General features: G+C 43.3%; 1 protein-coding gene and 1 pseudogene across 2 annotated transcripts; both read right to left on the bottom strand.

Annotated features, from left to right (window-relative positions):
- Positions 1 to 195: 195 nt before the first annotated feature.
- LOC146756546 (kinesin-like protein KIF20B) lies at positions 196 to 5,443 on the bottom strand. Its single transcript, XM_085524229.1, has 6 exons — positions 5,376 to 5,443; positions 3,700 to 3,786; positions 3,461 to 3,577; positions 3,130 to 3,268; positions 1,645 to 1,829; positions 196 to 267 (listed from the first exon to the last, which is right to left on the bottom strand). The coding sequence occupies exons 2-6, from the start codon at positions 3,727 to 3,729 to the stop codon at positions 196 to 198; spliced, it is 543 nt and encodes a 180-aa protein (XP_085380355.1). The 5' UTR covers positions 3,730 to 3,786; positions 5,376 to 5,443.
- A 6,705-nt stretch (positions 5,444 to 12,148) lies between these two features.
- On the bottom strand, positions 12,149 to 21,141 carry LOC146756547 (hydroxysteroid dehydrogenase-like protein 2; annotated as a pseudogene). The gene is made up of 11 exons (XR_014937234.1): positions 21,012 to 21,141; positions 19,077 to 19,240; positions 18,561 to 18,659; positions 18,313 to 18,427; positions 17,911 to 18,080; positions 17,001 to 17,099; positions 15,131 to 15,325; positions 14,544 to 14,639; positions 13,521 to 13,649; positions 12,836 to 12,964; positions 12,149 to 12,459 (listed from the first exon to the last, which is right to left on the bottom strand). The product of XR_014937234.1 is annotated as a hydroxysteroid dehydrogenase-like protein 2 (transcript).
- Between the last annotated feature and the right edge of the window lie 372 nt (positions 21,142 to 21,513).

Consider the following 21,513-nt stretch of genomic DNA (forward strand, 5'->3'; position numbering starts at 1 on the left):
ATACTCTTTTTCTTTGTTTTACTTTCACCTCATAAAACCAGGTTATGATAGATGTCCCAGTAGTCTCCAGCCATTTTCTGCCCAGATGTCCTGCCCATTATTCCGTTCTGTTACAAATAAAAGCTAAATAATCCCTTTATTATCAGCATTAGCCAAAAAAGCCAGTCGTTGACCTTACAGAAGCTTTTCTAATTGCTACTGTTTAATATAAAACATACCCTTAGAATCAGCTGGGGATTTGTCATTAGTGCTGTTGTGATGGTCTACCTACGAAAGAAAACAGAGACTTTAGGATTTATTATTGATGTACAGCACCAATACACCACTGGTTGCTTTTATTTATTTATTTATTTATTTATTTAAAAGCAGCTGTATTGCTCTACCACAAAACAATACAGTATAGTTCCAAGGTGCCAACACAAAAATCCTGGCTACACATTTTGACTGGTTTCACCTTACTACTCATTTCTGACAATTCCTTTACTATAAGATCTGATGCACTTCAGCTTCCTGATTCAGAAAGAAAAAGAACAAATAGGGAGAGAATCCCCAACAGGAAAAGGAGTTATTTAATAAGATGATTTTCAATAGCCCATTTATAATCTGCTTTTTACCCTTCATGAATCTTGGACTCCTGAAATATTTTTCTTATTGGGATTTTCTTAATTCAGGACTTCCATATCCTATGGCTTATTAGGTCAACTCTCAGAAAAGGAAGTTAAGGTAGAATACTCGATCACTTAATGTAGATAAGCAGCTTATTATTTCTTAACTCGGGCTATCAAAGTGTTACACAAATGAAGTTATGACTAAATTTTGTAAATATAATATTTTTAAGTAGTTTGGTCATAGAAAATACAGAATAGCTCCCAACATGTAGATCTCATGATGTTCATAGATGTATACTCAGTTCCCAGGCTTCAGGTTGTGTTGCTTTTTTATAGAGCACAAAAGTAGAAAGAAATTCTCATCTACTGAAGAGGAGGAATCTCACCTACCAGATACAGTATGCTTAGAAGTAAAACTTCTAACATAGAAGTTTTCATCTACATGACACTCACCCAGATCTGGCTTTGTATAGTCAGCAAAGCTTGTACCTACTTAGCTTATAAGGTCAAGTATTTTACCTAGGAGCACGGTTCTTGAAACTAGAGGAGGCACCTATATCGCACGATCGCATCTTAACTCTCTAATGGAGTAGGATGAGATCAGCATATAGCTGTCCACTGCATTTTCTTTCCACATACTCACTAAACCTAGAACAGTTTTACACATCTTTGGTTCATGTAGAAGACACGTGCTGTTTTTCCCCGAAATACTTAAAGATCATTGGAGCCAGACTTCATACTCAGCTGTGCTCTTGAAATAATTCAGAAGGAATTTTACTGCCACCTGCCTTTCACACTGTGAAGTCCACACTTAACCAACTCATCAGTAAGATCAAGTTAATATACTCCACAACTAAAATACCCCAGTGCGGTGTAGCACACCACTAATAAGATGTTTCATTCTTTTTCAGCAGGAACAGAAAGACAAATAGAAAACTGTGTGTAAATACAGAACCCTCTTTCATTACAGAATGGAAAGGATAACACTGAACTATCACAAGATGCATGTACTCATCATTTCTTTATAGTTTCCTACCTCTTTTGTCAGACGAAGCAACGAATTTTTAAGAGCAATTTCTTCTCTCACTTTGTCATTAGTCAGTTTTACGTAATCTCTCCACCTAATAGGTTTCAGATCCATTTTTGTGTATAGCCTTCCTCCAACAGTTTTAAACCACATATCCATTGTCCTTGGCAAAATACCAACATCATCTTCTGTCCCTGTAAGCAATACACAAAAGAAGGGCCAGGTTACTATTGTAAGCAACATATAAACATAAATGAAAACAAAGATAACTGATTCTAATCTCAAAGTATACACAAAGAATTTAGAGGCCAGTTACAGTCTGAAGCAATGTTTGCAGTGTTACTAGACTGTTCCCTGAAAAATACTGGCTTTAAGCAACAGCTCACATCCCATTCCTTAGACATTACAGGGCATCACTTTAAAACAGCCAGAATATTCTGCATAAGCTTAGCCTTAAGAAGAAAAAATAACCCACAGCAAACTCCCACATTTAACAGATGTGCAGATTTTCAACTGTTTACCAGGCTCCCTTCCCGCTCTGAAACAACCCTGAAATAACAACCAGAGTGATGTCTCTGCTACAACATCCCGTTCGTCCCACAAACCCTATTTATAAATATCTACAAGTCTCATAAAAACTGTTAAAGTAACTCAGCTCCTTTCCCATTGCCTTTTCTTGGAGCACACAACTACCTCCACATCTTGCCTACTTCACGCCTTAGTTTTTCCACTGTCACTAAATACCAAGCAAGCTTCAGTGTTTTAAAGTCAGTCATGAACACAAGAGAGGACAATACGCAGAAGAATTTCTATAGTGCTGTATGGAAGGTGCATAGAAAGATAATTTTTGAACATACTACCCTGTTGATTCTTAATATTTAAGTCCTAAAAGGGTATTACTGTGGGAAAGTCTTCAGCTCCATGCATATAAAACTATTGGAAATACATAGTAACAGAACACTAAATAACAGAAATAAGGGGAATTTGTTTCCTGTGAACCCAATCGTTTCATTTGTTATGACGATATTAAACATAAAAAACAACTGCTCCCAGCCAGAAAGGACATTGATGTATTATTTCTGTACTACTAAAGCTCAGGGAACACAATCTTCTATGCTGCTGTTATTACTAAAATCAGAAATTTGAAAAAAGATTGAAATACTTTGATCAAATGTTTCAGAATGTTTAATTTCTGCCTACAATAAATCAAACTCAGACATACTTTGCCTTCAAATAAAGAACAGCATTTAAGATGCACGCATTTATAGTAGGAACAAAAACCAAAGTTATTGTAGTATAGACTGTCTTACACACTTGTAAATTTAGTAATATTTGTTATGGAAGAAGACGACTTTTCAAGGCTACTAATATTCAAAAGAAGGCAACGTACAAGGCCTGTTGAGTAACTAGGTAAGAAGTCATAACATCTCTCTCTTCTAGAAGTAGTTCTCACTATAAGAAATTAATTCAAAGAAAAAGCATTTCTGCTCATACCTTGGAATGTGTAAGTTTTCCCAGCATTTGTAACGCCATACGTAAAAACAAGGCGATTACATCCTTCTAAGAACTCTTTCACTGGTTGCTTCACAGTACCTTCAAAGAATTCTTCTTGAGTTGCTTCAGGTCCAAACACCTGAATGTTACCAAGAAGCTGGTTAATCTCTTTATTTTGTTTAAGCAATATTTAGGTACTTGTAAGGAGTCAGATACACGTTGATAATTCTAAAGACAGTTAAGAAAAACTTGTTTGCTTTATATGAAGTAACAGAAGACAAGCAACTTTTTCCATAAATAACTTAATATCATTTAAAGACAATTAATTTACCCGTGAAAAGGTGAACTTCTGTGTTGTCTGCCCTAAAGTTTTATCGCTCATTCTTCCCAATGAGCTCTTAGGGGACTTCAGTATAATGCTTGTTGAGTCCTCAAGTGAAACACATCCCTATTACAAGGAAGCACAAGTAATGCAGGCATGAAAAAAGTTTTAAAAGGTCATCTTACAGGAAAGAAAACATATATACTTTAAGGGTTGTTTTTTTGTTTATGATTAAATAAATGCCTTACCTGCGATCCATTTGCTCTCTCCCGTGCCATAAAGGGTTTAATACGCAGGCAAACTTGTATGTGTCCCCTAGGCTCCAAACTAGACCTCTAAAATTAAAGAGCTGGAAGTTAGAAATCTGACTAGATCCTCTGTTTGATGATTAGCACATTAAAGCAGTATTATTTTCATCATCCTATTGTAACAGACTCATTTGTTAACACAGGAAGTAATAATATTTTACTGTTTTCACAAGTGCTTTGGACCCTGCTAAACTTCTTTGTCAGAGCCTAGAATTTCAGAACAAGTACTACTGCAACACACTCCTGTACTGCATTCAGGCCAACTATAAACAAAAGTACTCCATTATTGTGCTTCTGAGACAATGTTAGCTTCATCAACTAATACCGGTGCTCCTCATAAGGTATCAAAGCAACACCACACATCTTGGTCTAGTCTATGCACAGTCTAAAAGCATAGTGAAGATGATTTTCATCTCCTCTGTAAGATTCTAATGTTTCTTATAAAGAAAAGAATTAAGGTGGTTTTTTTTTTTGGAGAAACAAGCTGCCTTTGTAGTCCTGAGGGCCCCTTTTTGTCACCTGTTGGGCATAGCAAGAGAGCTTTTCTTGTACAAATCTATGCCCTGGGTACCTTTCTCCATCCCAAAACCTAGAGTTGTGGTGCAGACACTGGATGCTGACCAGAGCAGTAAAAGAACAGAAGAGGGGAAAAGCAGATACAGGTAAGACACATAAAAGAAAGAAAAAGAGCAGAAGAGAAGGAAGGATACGGTTAAGAACAAAGGACATAAGATGGAAAGTGCTATAGAGGATTGGACTGGACATGAGCAGATCAGAGCTACACCAAGGTGTGGCTTCTCCCTGTGTCCCTGTCCACCACTGGCAACATCCCCCAGTGACAGGGATGATGCTGCCACAGCAGCTGATGGGGTTGTGGTCTGGGGTTATGTTCTATGCAGAGCCTCCACAACCTGCTACAGACCTCCAGTTCCCTGCCACTTCTTTTTTTTCCAGGTGTCTGCACACAAGGAACAGGTGTTCCCCATGCCCTGCATACTGGTAATTAGTGTGGGCAATTACTGTGTGGGAATTGGGGGAGGGAAATTCAGGGGTGGGATAGTGAGGAGGAATTGGAGGGGGCTGGGAAATTGTTTGGGTGGGACTGTAGAGATCAGGCATGACTGCTAGGATGGGGGATATTTGGTTGGAAATACTGTCATTTCTATTACTCATTGCTTTGTATGATAAGTTATTAAATGCTTTATGTTCCCTCTGCTACATCTCTGCTTGCAGTCATTTGTGCAGTGACAAAGGTCCTCAGCTCTACATGCCCACCTCCAAGGTAGGATGGAGCACCACAGATGGCAGTGTTCCACAGCTGCCACCAGCAGCCCCAGCTCGTCCCTCCACACCTGAGGTGTGAGTGGCTGTGAGAGGAATGTCTCTGTGGAAGTGCAGCTCATTCCTCCCCTCTGATGGGGGCAGAAGGCATCTGCATTTCCCTCATGGCTCTTATTTCCTGCGTTACTGTGGGAAATGAGCTGAGCCACTGTGCCTCCCTACTATGGCAAGCTCTGCAGCTCTGCCACTGTCTTTATACTCAGCTGCTCCTGTGTGTAATGCTCCACACTTGGACCCTGCAGGGCCCAAAGGCCTCCTTGGCTGCTGTTACTCACCTGGACATTGAGGGTGCTGTGTCTCCAGTCTGTACCTGCTTCCAGGTGGCACTTGCAAGACACTGCGAGTCCACCTGGTTGGAACTGCAGTCAACAAACACAAACGTGAAAGAAATAAGAAAGGATTCTTTCATTTCACAGACTTTCATCTCCATTGGAAGATGTTCTGCTGTGCAGCACAGCTGGGAGCATTTCATATGTGCCAAAAAGGGGGATCGGCCCAGGCCCCAAAGCAGCTCCGACTGTGCTGGGTTCCCCTCTCACCTGGGCCCTGCAGTGGCCTCAGCTGTGCCTGGTCCCCCTCTGCTCTGGGCCCTGAGCTGGCCCCAGCTGTGCCTGGTCCTCCTCCATCCTGGGCCCCAAGGCCCTGCCTCTGCCTGCTCCCCCTCTGCTCTGGGCCCTGAGCTGGCCCTAACTGTGCCAGGCCCCCCTCTGGCACAGGCCCTGCCTCAAGCCCCGCCCCCTGTGGGCAGCAGTGCTAGTGCCTGTTGGTTTTGCTCTCTTCCCTCTTCTTTCCCTGTTCTCTTCACAAATGCTTTCAGATCCCCCAGGACGACGTGCACTGATACTGCTGCCTTCTTCCTGCACAAACTTTCTGGGCAGCTCAGCTTTTTCTACAGAGCAGCGTGCCTTTGGAAGTGCTTGGAGGATGTAAACTAACAGCAAGAGAACACTGAGCTCTTCTGGGTCTTTCTAGACATGGCAAAGAGACAGGAGAGTGTGCTCAGCCTCGAGTGGTTGCTTGTATGCAGAAATCACAGTTGTCAACACCTGTGCTGTTTTGCTGTAGGCAGTAGTGTGTGACAAGAAGCCTATAATTATCAATTTAGTGAACGTAATTAATTGTAACAGTTCCCCTTTCTTCTTCCCTTGACACTTGGGTTATGGAGTTCTCCTATGCTATGTGCTGGTGTAATACCTCTGAGCCACAGCACTGTTGCGTTTAGCAAAGCTCATGGCAACAGGCTTTGGCCAACCTCAGAGCTACGTAGATGATGAGAAGATATCTGATGATAGGAGAGAAAATGAACAAGCTCCAAGGTAAGTGTTGTTTTTTCCTTCTAGTCAGCACGCCATCGCTAAATCTTCCATGCTGTGACTTTTATCTTGATAGTGATGATCCCTTAACCTCACACCTTTAGCACAGCACTTTCTGTGGAGATTCCCACCAGTGACAAAGTATTAGTGCCGCTTTTCTGCCTGTTTCTTTTTTGTCTGTATTTTCCAGAATGTGGGTATTTCTTTCATTGCCCACAAACACTGCCCAGTGCAGGAGGAGGCAGGGACAAGAGTCAGGAGCAAGGGCAGAATAGTTTCTCTGTTAGTGAATGGAATGCCAATGTTTTCTGCATATGGACTTGCCATAGTGCTTCTTACAAGGCCTAACACTGGGATGAAATGTGCCCTGAAGCAGGTGTGCTTTTTAGGAAGGCAAAAGAGAAATGCAGATAATGCTAAGGGGGGCCACTAAGATGATCAGAGGGCTGGAGCACCTTTCCTATGAGAACAGGTTGAGGGAACTGGGCTTGTTGTGCTTGGAAAAGAGAAGGTTCCAGGGAAACCTCACTGTGGCCTTCTAGTATTTGAAAGGAGCGTATAAACAGGCAGGGGAATGGCTGTTTACGAGGGTGGATAGTGATAGAACAAGGGGGAATGTTTTAAAAGTGATATGGGGACGTTTAGGTTGGATATTAGGTTGATGTTTTTCACGCAGAGGGTGGTGACACACTGGAACAGGTTGCCCATGGAGGTTGTGGATGCTCCATCCCTGGAGGCATTCCAGGCCAGGCTGGATGTGGCTCTGGGCAGCCTGGTCTGCTGGTTGGAGACCCTGCACACTGTGGTCCTTTTCAACCCAGGTTATTCTATGAGTCTATGGCTGTACAATTGTATCAGACCTCAGGGAAGTCACGTGGAAGAGACAAGCCTTTGAAATTAAGCTTGATTTGCTTTGCCCCTCATACACCTGATCACTGCATCCCTTACTTGGCAAATGGTCTTTCTGTGGGGTGTAGATGAGGAAAGGGGAGGAGGAAAATAAAGCAGCTGCTTTGTCTTAGAGCTCTTGTTTCGTTGGGGTCTGGCCCTATTTTCTGAAACTAAAAGACAATGTGTGAAAGAAGGACAGGGAAAGGCACAAGGAGGTTTTGGTTTTGGTGCTGACTCCAGCTCGCTGCTTGTTGCTGGGAAAGGCACACTTAGCTCCAAGGAAGGATGCATGCGTGGAAATCCAGTGGCCAGGGGCAAGGGGTACCCAGCAATAGAGGGCAACAAGAGCTGGGGTGATTTGCTTTAAACTGCAGCCAGTGAAGTCCTGTCCCATTGGATCTGACATATGTCTCCCCATTCCCTTCCAGTTTGTGCAGAGATGGCATGAGACAGAGGGCATTGCTTTCTGCCAGACTGCAGGAGCAGAAGCATTTCAGGTACCTAAATGGTTTGGTTTCCTCACAGAATCACACAGAATCACAGAATTACCCGGGTTGGAAGGGACCTCAAGGATCATGTAGTTCCAACCCCCCTGCCTAGCAGGGCCACCAAACATACACCTTTACTAGATCAGGTTGCCCAGGGCCCCGTCCAACCTGGTCTTGAACACCTCCAAGGACGGGGCATCCACAACCTCACTGGGCAGCCTGTTCCAGGACCTAACCACTCTTCTAGTAAAGAACTTTCCCCTAACATCCAACCTAAATCTTCCCTCCTTCAACTTAAAACCATTTCCCCTAGTCCTGCTATTATCAGCCCTTTCGAAGAGTTTACTCCCCTCCTGGGAGTAAGTTCCCTTCAGGTATTGAAAGGCTGCAATGAGGTCACCCCGCAACCTTTTCTTCTCCAGGCTGAACAAACCCAACTCCCTCAGCCTGTCCTCATAGGGGAGGTGCTCCAGCCCCCTGATCATCTTCGTGGCCCTCCTCTGAACCCTTTCCAAAATCTCCATGTCTTTTTTGTACTGAGGGCTCCACACCTGGACACGGTACAACAGATGGGGCCTCACAAGAGCAGAGTAGAGAGGGACGATCACCTCCCTATCCCTGCTGACCACCCATCTCCTGATGGAGCCCAGGATCCCATTTGCTTTCTCAGCTGCCAGAGCGCACTGCTGGCTCATGTTAAGTTTCTCATCCATCAGCACCCCCAGGTCCTTCTCTGCTGAGCTGCTCTCAAGGACCACTCCTCCCAGCCTGTACAGGTGCCTGGGGTTCTTCCAACCTAAGTGCAAAACCTTGCACTTTGCCATGTTGAACCTCATTAGGTTCACTCAGGCCCACCTTTCAAGCCTGTCAAGGTCCCTCTGAATGGCATTCCTTCAACTGCACCACTCAGCTTAGTGTCATCATGCACACACACCCATGTGGACAAATTCTGTATAATCATCTCCTCACTCTGGTGATAAAATCTCCCCGAAGAAGGATCCTGCAGCCCCACCATGGCACCTTCTAACTAAGGAAGAGGACCTTTGGTGAAGAAAAGAGCACTTGGGCAGTATGAGTCTCCAAGCACATGTGCTTCGTGTCTCTAGGCTGCTGCTGAGACCCAAAGGTGCTGTAAATCCATATAACTACCTTCACTTTTGCAGTATGACTGAATTAGGCACAGAAATATGGAGAAAAGAGGCATTAAAATCAGAGCAGTTGGCCTTCAAGGCACACAGCTTTCAAAATGGCTTGGAGAGAAGAGCAAACTCTTTGCAAGTAACTATTACCACACAGTTCCATTTGGCTAAGTCAAAACATGTGCATTCTATTCGAGTATGATGATCTTTACATGCAGTTTATAACTGTAAAAAGGTCTGTTTCAACTTGGGGGGAGGGGAGCTGTGGTGAGAGCCATGGTTTGGAATCCTTCAGGGCCAGCATGCTTATCTGTGAGTCTGAGGGAGACGCCTCCAGGCCAAAGCAGGTGCTACAGAGAGAAAGGTTTGACACAAATGGTTTTATTTGACTGCTAGAGACAAATGAGTAGGAAGAAGCTATGATTTCTTTGCTGACTGCTGGTAAATCAGAACTGCAGACTGTAGGAGAGCTTAAAGGAGCAGTAGTAGGAGTGTGAATGAATGCTCTCTGTTCTGCACTAGGATGGATGTGTGACCAGCATGACATACCAATCTTCCACTCCCAAATCATGCTTTCCTGGAGGGCCTTCAAAACACTCTCACTGAGCCAAAAAAGACACTTTCTGGGCAGGGAAGGTCCCCAGAATGCCCATAGCCCCACCTGAGCACCTGACACTGGCACTCTGTGCCTGCCTCACTGAGCCTCTTTGTATTTTCACCTCTGCCCAGCATCATGTAGAAGGGCTGCCAAGGGCTGTGTGCCTGCGTGCTCCCCTTGTGACAGCATTGTGTTGTAGGTGCCAACAAAGGGAAAGCACGGACAGTGCAAAGTAGCTGATAATTGCATTAAATGGGACTGTTTTGGCAGCACTTTGATTGTGTGCTGAACATACTTACATGGATATTCATTAATTTAGGGGCTGAAGAGAGGCTGCAGCTCATTGCACAACATTCAGAGGTTCCCTCCCACATGCAAACGCATCTTTTGAAAAGCCAAGCCTTGATCTCGTTTGAGGTACCTTAGAAAATTTAACTGCAGTGGATCTGCTGAAGCTGAATTACTTGTGGAGAGAACATATTACATGTCTTCCCTTAGATCTAGTCACTACTTATCTCACATGTGCTGTTGTATTAGACAGAAAAAGCACAAAATGGTGTACTTCCTCTTGTTCCAAAGGAAGTGACAGTCGTTATTCTTTCCAGCAAATGTAATTGCATCAATTGTTTCTCACACAATACTCACAATTCAGGTTTCCAAAAGAACAGCTAAACTATAAAGCAGAGGGGAGCTGTTATTCACAGGTGTTGGATTAGATCTAATTTATGAGTGTAGCAGAAGCTACTTAGATGCGGGTGCTTAAAGCACATTCCTTCCCCCTATATTCTGAAAGAATACTTAGACCACTCAAGGATATTTCAATACCCTGAGCTTTTCCTGGAAATGCTTGAATATGGCGTAGGCAAACGAGAGATAAAGGAGAATCTTATAGCACAGGCAGATGACTAATGATGGTGCAAGCCATAAAAAAACACAGGACTACTAACAAGGGAATGGAGATCAGCTGAGTAACCAAAAGAACAGGGTTTCAAATATTCATTTTTACACAAATGCAATTGTGATAGAGTAGGTGCATTATTCCGAGGGAAGGCAGAAAGTGAAATAGAGTAAAAGCTCTGCACTGTGCTGGTCACAGCACATTCAGCATTTTGCAAGCAGCTCACAGCTGCATAGAATTGAGCAACACACCCATGAGCAGCCCACAGCACTGGAGGTGCTGCTGCCCTGCTGTCACCTACAGGTTGTGCTTAAAAGTACTACTATATGTGAATACTTATGCTGCAGCTCTCTCCAGCTCCTCCAGATCTGAGCAAGACTGGATCAAAGAAGGGTAAGGTGCCCTGTTTTTTGAGGCAGCAAGGTTTTTTATTCATAGGGGAAAAGAGGTGTAGTCCAACATGAACATGTGCCTCTAAAATCTTTGTCAGTCTTCAAGGGAGGGAGCTGGAATTTCATCTGATTAATTTTTCCCCACTCTCAGTTCTCAGGAGGGTCACCGGCTGAGGAACTGGCAAAACTCTTTTCCCATTTTGTTTTCAACCTTTACCTTTTGTCAGCTCACTCTGCATCTTCTAGATCCCAGCCACCCCCAGTTTCCAAACACACCACCTTCTCACCCATCCTCTGCTCATACATGAGGTACCGCCAGCTGATGTTTATTCAGCTCAGAGAACAGCAGCGTATCTAACGGTCTTTAGTTATTAACACAAAAATCTTACCATGTGCTCACACCAAGACAATCTGGTACCATCACCCTTTCAGGTCATGCAGCAAAGCACTTGTTTGACTGCTTTTGAAAGATTCTTTTTCTTGCACTATCCCCTCAATACTCTTCATCTTATCTAGATGAGAACAAGCCACATCTGCTTACATCTCCTTCCAGATGTAACAGCCCTGGCAATCCTAAGGCATACTTCCTGATTGCACTGCTGCAACCAGCATTACACATACAGTATTGCATAATGTAGCCAAGTGTGGGAACAACCACACAGCCACAGGCAAGCTGTCACCTCAAAAGGAAAGTTCGTTCATGTTTTTCATGGCGCTGGGACTGCAGAGTGCATAAGTGAATTCAACATTCTCTGTATTATTACCAGAATTCAACAGGGATGGAACCTTTACAGCACAAATAATTTTGTTTGAGCACAGGCTTTGAAGACTATAAACTATTTGACCATTGCACGAGTTAGAAAATAAATTCTAAGTCTTGAAATATTCTCTACATACTTAGGAGTAAAATGCCCTACATTTTGAGCAGTTCTGTTGGCAACACTGTGAGGTTGCTACCTCTGGCTTTGCACGTGCTCTTGAACCAGGAGGAGGATCTGTGCTCTTGTCCACTTAGAGAGCATTTGTGCTTTTTCTCATGAGTTTCCATTCTTTCCATGCTAAAGAGGGAAGGTGATGTGCCTGTAAACATGTTGTAGTTTAAACCTTCTGGTGCTGCACGCAGGTGCTGTGGGAGGGATTACCTTGTTTGTGGCAGTCTGGGCTGGGGGTGTGTTTGTGTGAAGATCTGCAAGGTGATATTTGCTCCTCCCAGACTTCTTATGGGACATGCACGCATGCAAGCAAATATGTAAAAGAAAACCCACTTCAGGTGTGTTGCATTGCTCCAAAGGAGTGTAAGAAAGGAAAACACCAGTTACATAATAGAAGTATTCTCAAGAAGGAATTGTTTAATCACAAACACCTTTCAGTCTTAATAAAACTAAATTAGATCTTCTCTAACAGATCAGCATTTTATCCACAGTTGTTATACACACAAATAAAGAGAAAAAAGTAGATTATCGTTTTAAAATGTAGCACTGCTATTATAAAAGAAAGGCTGGATGTTCTGCTGGTACAGCTTCTCCCTCACAGTTTAGCATTAAACTGTGTCAGCATCTTCTCTAGCTTCAATGCTAGTGCCATGTTACCTTTAATCCTTAATTTTCCTGACATGAAGGCCATGGTTGGCTTTAGTTTACCTAAAAAGAAGACACAGAATCATCAGGAAAAGGAAAGGAACTGGAGATTGCGATATCATATAGTAGTTACTTTGCTACCAAGTTCTACTGTAAAAGCATCAGAAAAGAGGTTCAACAGATTGACTGGATGCTTTCTGAAGCTACGCTCTGAAAAGTTCAATAGCTACTGAACAAAGCAGTAGATATTTTTATTATAAAATCATGGACTCACAGAGTGACTTACGTTGGAAGGGAATTTAAAGGCCATGCACTTCCAGCTACAGCTCATCCAATTCCAAGACCACAAAGAGAGGTGAGCCTGTCAGCTCATCCATCAGCAAGATGTTTCCTGCCACCAGTAGCTGCCTCAGTTCTGCCAAACCCGTTTGTTACTCACCAGTGAACATCTTCACAAAGTCGCCACTCGACATGCTCATCACAACATCAGCTGCTGCAGGAGGCTTCCCAAACCCAGCACTCCCACTGCTGGTTTTCAGGTCAAGGTACCAAGTGCCTCCTTCATCACCTGAGTGGAACAGGGAGAACCTGTGGCAGCACCACAAGGACTGTGTGCCCTGCCCTTTGCTACCCCCGCCTGTTTTTCTCTCCCATCTTCGTGCTAGACGTGCTGGAGGTGCTGTGCCAGAAGCTGCCCCGCACTCTCTGTGCAGACAAGGTCAGCCCCAGCAGATGCCCCACAGTGCCACAGTGTCAGGGGACAAGGCAGTGGCTGCTGGTGGAGCTGGAGGCAGCAGGGGTTTGGAACAGAACTACCATGCTGACCCTGTGCAGCACGGCCAGCAGGGTGACACAGCAGAAATGAAACACCACGAAAACACACCACAGTCCCCAAAAGAGCAGCACATGCTGCTGATGCAGAAAGCATCTCCCTGTGACAACAGCAGCAGGGTAAATCCCACATGTGCTGAAGTTGGCTCTGAAAGGCAGCATCTTACAGAGCACACCCAAAGATGTCCCTGTTCCTAGACCAGTTATAAAAGACAAGTATTTACATGTGAAAATACAGACTGACTCTTGCTAGAAAAGTGAGCATTTGAGAATTTTACAAGTGATGGTCTTACCTGACAATTCAAACTGAAAGACGCCCTGCGTGGATTTCACTATTTCTTTATTGAGTTCTCCCTGAATAACTCTGAATGTTTCTGCAACAGGCCCCGCTGAAGCTGATTCTTTATTAAGCTTGGCTCCACCTGATGCCTGTGAAGCACCTAAAAGAAACAGATGGATTCTCTGTAAAATGCTGGAACGCTCTATCTCACTTATCTTTCTAAGAATATATATGTTTTCAGCAGTTCTTCTGCAAAAGCTTCTAAGGTGTGAATCAATTCACTACTTTAATCAGCAACTTTGTACACTGCAGTGAATGTGCTCATTTAACATTAAGAAAGAGCATTTGCAATTTATAAGGCATGTAATGCTTAGCAGCCCCTAAAAGCCATGCAGAAGGTCAGTGTATCAGGAAATAATTATTCTACTCAGTGAATTGCTACTGTGTTGGAGATCTGGGCAGTTGGCAGTATCAGTTCCTGGCAGAAAAGTCTAAGCGCGCACTCACAAATAGTATTTTCAAGGGAACTGGGCTCTTTTCAAACTTAGCCTCTTTCTTTCCTATATTTGTTTTGGCACTCCTATAAAACATATCCAGTATTCCTATTTGCCCTCCAATAGAAACATCACTATTCTGAAAAAGTGAACCTGATGCTTTTGTAAAAAAACAACTTCTCTATTTCATCTTGTAGACATTCACATCATGTACGACTGTGAGAACTTCATGTAGGAATAGAAGCTTCTCAAGTTCTCACACTGCAAGAAAGATGTAACACTCCTGCAAAATATGCTGATTGCTTGTGATTTTTTTACAGCAATATTTACTCATAATCTTCATGCCACTTAACTCTGGTGGTAAAAAGCAAAAAGGTTGTTCAAAACAAGGTGCTGATTATGAACTGTGAAAGTTGCAGACACTAAAGTCACTTCCATAAATCAAACAGCCCAAATACAATAGATTTTGCCACATAGCTTGAATGTAGTCCAAAAGTAACTTGAAATAGAGGAGGCATTCATTATCATCACAAATAATCGACGTGTACATGCAGAGGTTGCCCTTCCACGGCCTTCTGATTATGTGGCTGTCATGTCAGTTTCAGCATCCAAGAAGAAGTCAGGCATCAGGGGGTGACCTAAAGGGGAGTTGAACAATAACAGTAAGCCCAAGTAAGGGTGAACAGCACAAACAGGAATCCATTCTGAAGGCAACAGCACCTCAATTTACCAGTAAATGAACTACAGGTTGAAAGAAGACGAGGTGACATGTTTAGGTTCTGGTACATTTAAAATCAGACCCAGAAGCCTCTTACAAATTCAGTCAGAAACATCTGAAGATGAAGAAACACTATATCACTATTTGGAAAATAGTAATACATGCGCTTGTGGTGCAGGTCTATTTTCTTTTTGCTAATGGGTTTAATATATATATATATATATATATATTTTTTTTTTTTTTTATAGGCATTGATTATTAGAGCCTCAGTGGACTATTATGTGCTTTCCCAGAATCCACATTCTCAAACGTGAGGCAAAGCATCTTTTGACTGAGTCAAAGGAATATATCCATATTCCCCATATGGCCTTCCTTCCTTTGCAAGCTTCTCATTTTAAAGATCTCTTTTACCTGGTGCAATTGCATAGACATCAAAATCCTTAACGCCTTCTTCTCTCAGTAGAACTTCATCAATAATGAAGTTTCCAGTGAAAGTTTTCGGCTTTGTTAAAATGCAATATGCAGCATCTGCAATTATGTCAGTTTTTCTGCACTGCTTCTCTATTCCGGATCCTCCCAGCATATCCATAGCAGCTGTATGTATGGCTGGAAAATTCAGAGGACAGGAAATTACAAGTTTAACACTAATGACATCACATACTCATCTCTTTGGCAAATGCATAAACTTTATTCTCCTCTCACGTGAAAGTAAATCATGAGAAGACTAAACTGTGAAATACCATCAACCAGCGAAGAATGGTCAACCAGCAAACAATCCTCAAAGTGTAAAGATTCCCTTACTTGAAAAGTATTAAAGGAACCAAAAGAGGAATAAAGGGAAGAACTCCTTGTAATATTCATATTATTCAATGCTTCTATCAATACTTTCCACACAAAGACTTCCTCTGGCTTTATTCAGGACATGAAAAACTAACAGGACAACTATCTTTCTCAAAGTGAATGTGCATCAGCAATTAACATTTTCTGCAGCCATTACCATACTGAAAATCTCAATTTTAGCCCCACAATAACTTGTGAGATAACAAAGGGACTCTAAGTTAAAGATGAGAAACTCAATAGCACAAACTCAAACTTTTCCTGGCTTATGCTCCTCTACTTTCACATTACAGCCAATTATTATTGTTCTAAATATAGCAAAACTATGGGCAAAGACTGATATGAAAAACCATCTACTGTCCTGCAATCTGCACATCCTTCCATCTATTTCATACAAAGTGCTGCTGGTTTTCCATTAATTCATACATACAGCATCTTCCACTTTGACCCTGCAGTACCTCTACTACTCATTCACACTCTTACATCCTTTTGGCAGGCTACCTCTTTCACTTTTAGTTAAATCGAGAGCTCGTAACATCTCACTATCAGCATATTTTCTTGTTTCAAGGAGCTGGATGAACCAATAGAACCATACTAGCACAGTGTCAATCTCCAGCATTGAAGCTGATCACATATATATGATGTTCTTTAAATTAAAAACTTTGTAATTGTAATGTAGATACTACAGAAGTCACCTCTCTCACTCTCTAAAGTAGTTAACTTTTGTTTTGGCAGATAAACCTTTCAAAACAACATTTTTCTTCCTAGACTGAACATTACAAACTTTTATACTTCAGAACATGAACAGTTTTCATCAAGGAAACACTGATACATACAAATTTTGAAAGCTCACTTACTGCTTCTAATGCTTTCAAGACACTGGTCTCTTTGTTCAGCAGCTACCAAACCTTCAACAGCAGCCCTGGTCCTCACTGACCCATGGACAATAAACTGGAGCTAGTATAAGATGGGCACACCAAGTTATTTTTCTGCTATGCGGCCCTTCAGTGTGCTGTGACTTGCAAGAAGTGTTGGATGGTTGTGTGAAGAAGCAATTGATTTCCCACTCAGCCAAAACTTTTTTTTTTTTTACATCTACAGAGGTACATATCTTGTCAGCTTCATCTATTTCCTGGCAATCTAACTAGCTGGGGATTCTAAATATTGACATAAACGTCCAATACTACTCAGGGATGGTGTGCAAACCAAAGTTTGAGTCATGTTGAAAGGAGCAGTGACAAGACAGGAGAAAAAGCAGAATGTGCTCAGGCTGAAGGCAAGTTTAAGTGAAAATAGGAAGGCAACAGTGAGAACTAGGAAAGAAAGCCAATACCCACACAACATCTTTGATCACAAAAAAATACACAGAAGTGCTCGGTGTTCTGAATCAGTCCTAAATAAGACCACCTGTATAGGACAAAACACAACAATTCAAAATAATCACCTGTTTTAGGCCATAAAGCATTGACAGCAACTTCTCCTTTAAATTCTTCTGCCATTCCCAAGACACACATGGACATGCCATATTTACAAATTGTGTAGGCTACAAAAAGCACACAAAAATCCCATATTTAGTAGGATACATATTTAGTCTACACATAGAATTTTACTTTTGAAGGATGTAAGTCACGGAAAAATCAACTTTCTGGGGTCAGAGCATCATCTTCCTACAGTACAGAAACTCTCCCAGCTCCTACCACCCCCTTCAGATACAAACTGACCCTTTTGAGTTTGAGTATTGAATTGGGGAAGGAAAAAAAAAGGAAAAAAGCACGTTGTAAATCCTTTTTGTATACTCTGAGAAGAGGATGTTGCAGAGAAGGAACATGGACTTGCAAGAGGAGTTTAACCATGTTCCAAGTGTTGAAGTTTAAAAGATAATCCACAGGTTTAAGATGAGCAACATATGTTCTAGCCCAAAGACGCAATTGGGGCCTCCTTCACTCCTCAAAGATAATTCCTATTTAAAAAGACAGCAATGAGCTTTATCGCTATCAAATCAAATGTGGAAGCACAGAGAAAAAAAGATTTTGCTTTCCTATCTCTATTGGGAATAGAAAACATGGTGTAGTATTAAGAAATCCTATGAAAAACTCTTATCTCTTACCTGCAGAACCTTCTTGGAAATATAAATGCCACGCTAGGGGCATGAGATTTGTACTGTGTTTTATCAGAAAACAATTTTCTTTCACCTTTTCTTTCAGTGCAAAACACTCTGAGGAACCATTCCTGTCAGTCTCTTGTGAGCACTAAAAACACAATATCTGGAATTCTTGGCTGGCGCTCCTGCACACGTCATTAGTTACTCACACATTTCTCGACACATAACAGCAAAGGCAATGGATGCTACTTACCACAGTGATTTTTGAACCACGTGGGTTTCATATTCAGAGGTGGGCTGAGGTTCAGGATATGGGGGTTCTTACTTTTCCGTAAGTGGGGAAGGCACACAACTTCTGTGCAGCAACTTCTACTAAAGCAGATATTCCAGATGTTCGGAAGCAATAGTCTCCTTGTAATAGTTCTGGAAAGGGAGTAAACCATGATGTGCTAACAAGCCAGATTACCAGTGTAGAGAATCATCTAGTCCCATATTTCTTACCTTCTGCTCACATATTTATCTCATTTTTAAAACCACATTTGAAAAATAATACAGTATATATGCGTTTAGTTATTATTACTCTCTGCACCAAGATCTCAGACAAACTGAGACAGCATTAAACATTTTGTCAAAATGGCTTTGCCTCAGCACTTACGTGAGGTAGGTTCCTCGTACGTTGACATCCATCATAAGATTGACCTTCTTGGTTTCTGTTTCCAAAGTGCCGGTCAAAGAGATGGCGCTTGCATTGTTCACCAAAATATCAATCCCTGGTTTTAAAGTAAGTCACCTCACATTAGCAGTGAAATAAGAAAAAACAGGAGTAAAGCAGGTTAGGCTGTTCTTTCCTCTTCTTCTTCATTGAATAATCTGCTTGGTAGACTCCCCTGCCCCTCAGCATACCTCCAAATGTCTTCACAGCTTTCTCCACGGCGCTGATAATTTGCTCTTCTTGCCTCACATTAACGATGCATGGCAATGCCTTTCCTCCAGCTGCTTCAACTGCGTGATTAGAAAAAAGCACACTTAGAATTTGTCTCTCAGACTGCACAAACTGACTACTGAGATTTTCTCATTCAGTGAATGCATTAAAAATTACACCTTTCAAACTCTGACTCTTTTACATACTGCATAATGAATAGGGATGCCACAACAAAATCCTAACACTGAGAATGTACATGGCTCACCACACATTTTAATTAACATAACATTTTTACCTTTATGCACATGTGTATTCATTAACATCAAACTTAAATACCTCACAGAATTCCTGGGAGGCAGGAGAAGCACTTGGGCTCATTCTTTTAAAGCTGAATGGGAGCTAGGAGAGTCAGAGCAGTTTCCCACTCATACGCAAGAACTAAGCAATGACACACACACACAGCCCACAGTCTGAAGCCCACCCTGATTACAACTTACTCTCTTCTGCAGCTGTGTAGATAGTCCCAGATAGTTTAGGATGGGGCTCTGCTGTCTTGGCAGCGATCACAATGTTTGCACCATCCCTGGCAGCCTTCAGAGCAATGGCTTTGCCAATTCCCCGGCTCGCACCAGTGATGAAGAGCGTGCAGCCTGCTAGTTTCCTGAAGATGTGAAGGAGGTAGAGGGGAAACAAGAGGGGGAACAAAGCAAAATCTGGAACTCAGTGACTTCTTGCAGTCTTTGGGGACAAAAACAATCACTGCAGTCTTAGCAAGAGGCAACTGCCTTCAACATTTTACAAGGAAAACAGACCCAAAATACAGAATAAATGGATAAAGCTACAGAAAAGCCTTTCACCACCACTGAAGACTTTTCAGTCAGACAATAATCCAAGGCTGCCCACAACAGAACTGCTGCATTCTCCAAAAGCAGAAAAGGAGTGACCTCTAAAAACAACAAAACCAACCAATTCTAACGTTTTGATACTCAGTGCAGCTCTCTGTAATTTAATTCTTTTGGCCCTCTGAACACAGAGGACCAGTAGCTCAACACGCTGTAAAGGCAAAGTCCAGGATCACAATCCCAATGCAGGGTGCCAAAGACAAGAGCCAAAAATCAGATTTTCAAAAATGACCATGATTTTCCTTAAGGCTTTAACAGTAAAACTCAGTTTGCAAGTAACTGCATTTAACCCAATAAATCCCCACAAGTCTGTCCAACCAACCAGCAGGCTGACACAGCTGTGCAAACGACTTGTGACTGAGCCCCTGTGTACAAAGGTGTCACACAGAGTGGAAGCACCAGTGAGATAAAAAGGAACTGGGAATATTGCATGAGCATTTCAGCACAGTGTGAGGAGAACCAAAGTTCACCTGCAGCTGAGACTTGCAAGGGAAGCCAGTGGCAACTTGTTTATCTGCTATAATGTGGGTAGGAAGAGCATGAACAAGGAAAAGGCGTTGCTGAGTGGCATGGGTGATTCAGTGAGAGCAGACACTGGTAGTGCCTTGCTTAGGAACATGGTTTACCAGGACATGAGAAACTAGCCATAGATGAGAGGTAATCTTAGAACTTGGAAGGTTGGAAAAGACAATATAGTCCAACCTTCAACCCATCCCCACTATGGCCACTAAATCATGTCCTTCAGTGCCACATCTAAACCCTTCCTGAACATCACCAGGGATGGTGACTTCACCACTTCCCTGCGCAGCATGTTCCAATGCATCATCAATCTCAGTAGGTAAAATCAAGCCTGGTGAACCTGATTGACTTCTGTGATAGAATGAAAGGATTTGAGGCCAAAGTGATAACAGCTGACACCATTCACATTAGCAAGGCTTTCATTACCATCTCTCAAAATACTTTTGTTTCCAAGTAAATACATAATAGTCTGGATGGTTGAACAGCCTAAGGGGTAAGAGAAATGTTAACTGGACAGGTTCAGGGAGTTAGAATCATGCAGGTGGGCTCCTTTTGCAGCAGGCACGGCCGCAACCAGGGCAGCCCACAGGCTGCACCGTGGGCGCTTTCTGCACTCGTACAGGATCTCATGACTACTGCTTGCAACACACGGGAACGAATAAGGTCAACGTATGTCCCCGTTCATTAGCAGCGCAGAAATAACGCCGCAGCAGTCACTCAATTCAGATTCCACAGCAAACCCACAGCCGCACTTTGCCCTCCGGACGTGCACACAGCTCGGCCCGTGAGCAAACAGCACCGAGCGGGACTCCGGGTCCGACCCAGCTGCTCCGGGGCCACCGTGCCCGGCCGCGGCCTCCACCCTGCGTCCCATCGCCCTCAAGGGGCTGCGGAGCACGCGTCTGTCCCTCCACCCGGCCCTGGCCCCGGCTCCAGCTCTGCCCCGGCAGCTCCTGTGGCTCAGAGCTCGCGGCCCCGCTGAAGGAAGGAGGAAAGCCCGTGTCGCCTTACCCAGTGTTGGGCAGCATGGCGGCACGGCCATGGGGCGGCTGTCGGCTCGGCACGGGACGCGCTCCCCGCTCACACCGCCCTCCGCGCAGCCGCGGCCCGGGGAGCCGGGCGGAGCCAGGGCCGAGCGGGGCGGGATGAGGGGCGGGTGATGGAAGTATCGGGATGAGTTCCCTGCGGGAGTACACCTCGTTCAACCAAGCCAAAGCCTTGCACGTTTTCACTGACAAAATTAAAATCGCATCTGAGATCTCGCCCTCAAGGAAAGGAGTGAATGACCAAACTGAAGTGACAACTGAAACGATTTATTATTGAAACAACCTGTCCTTACAACTATCGGTCTATCCACTACCACCTCGGGCCACTATGCGGGCGCCGATATGACCCCACTGCAGGGTGCTCACTCGTCATCTTCATCGGTGCGCAGCCAGCAGCCTTCCTCTACCCAGACAGAGCTGGTGAAAGGTGGGCGCTGCGGGTCCTCCCAAGGCTCCCACTCCTCTGG

Source organism: Coturnix japonica, chromosome 26 (assembly GCF_054131305.1).
Source record: "Coturnix japonica strain WE chromosome 26, WE-NBRP24, whole genome shotgun sequence".
In the NCBI taxonomy this organism is placed as follows: Eukaryota; Metazoa; Chordata; class Aves; order Galliformes; family Phasianidae; genus Coturnix; species Coturnix japonica.

Bases quoted from the DNA above. Each gene is read 5' to 3' on its own strand.
- LOC146756546 (XM_085524229.1), bottom strand. From the start codon at position 3,729: ATGGCACGGGAGAGAGCAAATGGATCGCAG. The intron at 3,269-3,460 runs GTAAATTAATTG...GGTAACATTCAG, and splicing joins AGAAGTTCACCTTTTCACGG to GTGTTTGGACCTGAAGCAAC. The intron at 268-1,644 runs GTAGGAAACTAT...TTTCTTTCGTAG, and splicing joins TGCTTCGTCTGACAAAAGAG to GTAGACCATCACAACAGCAC.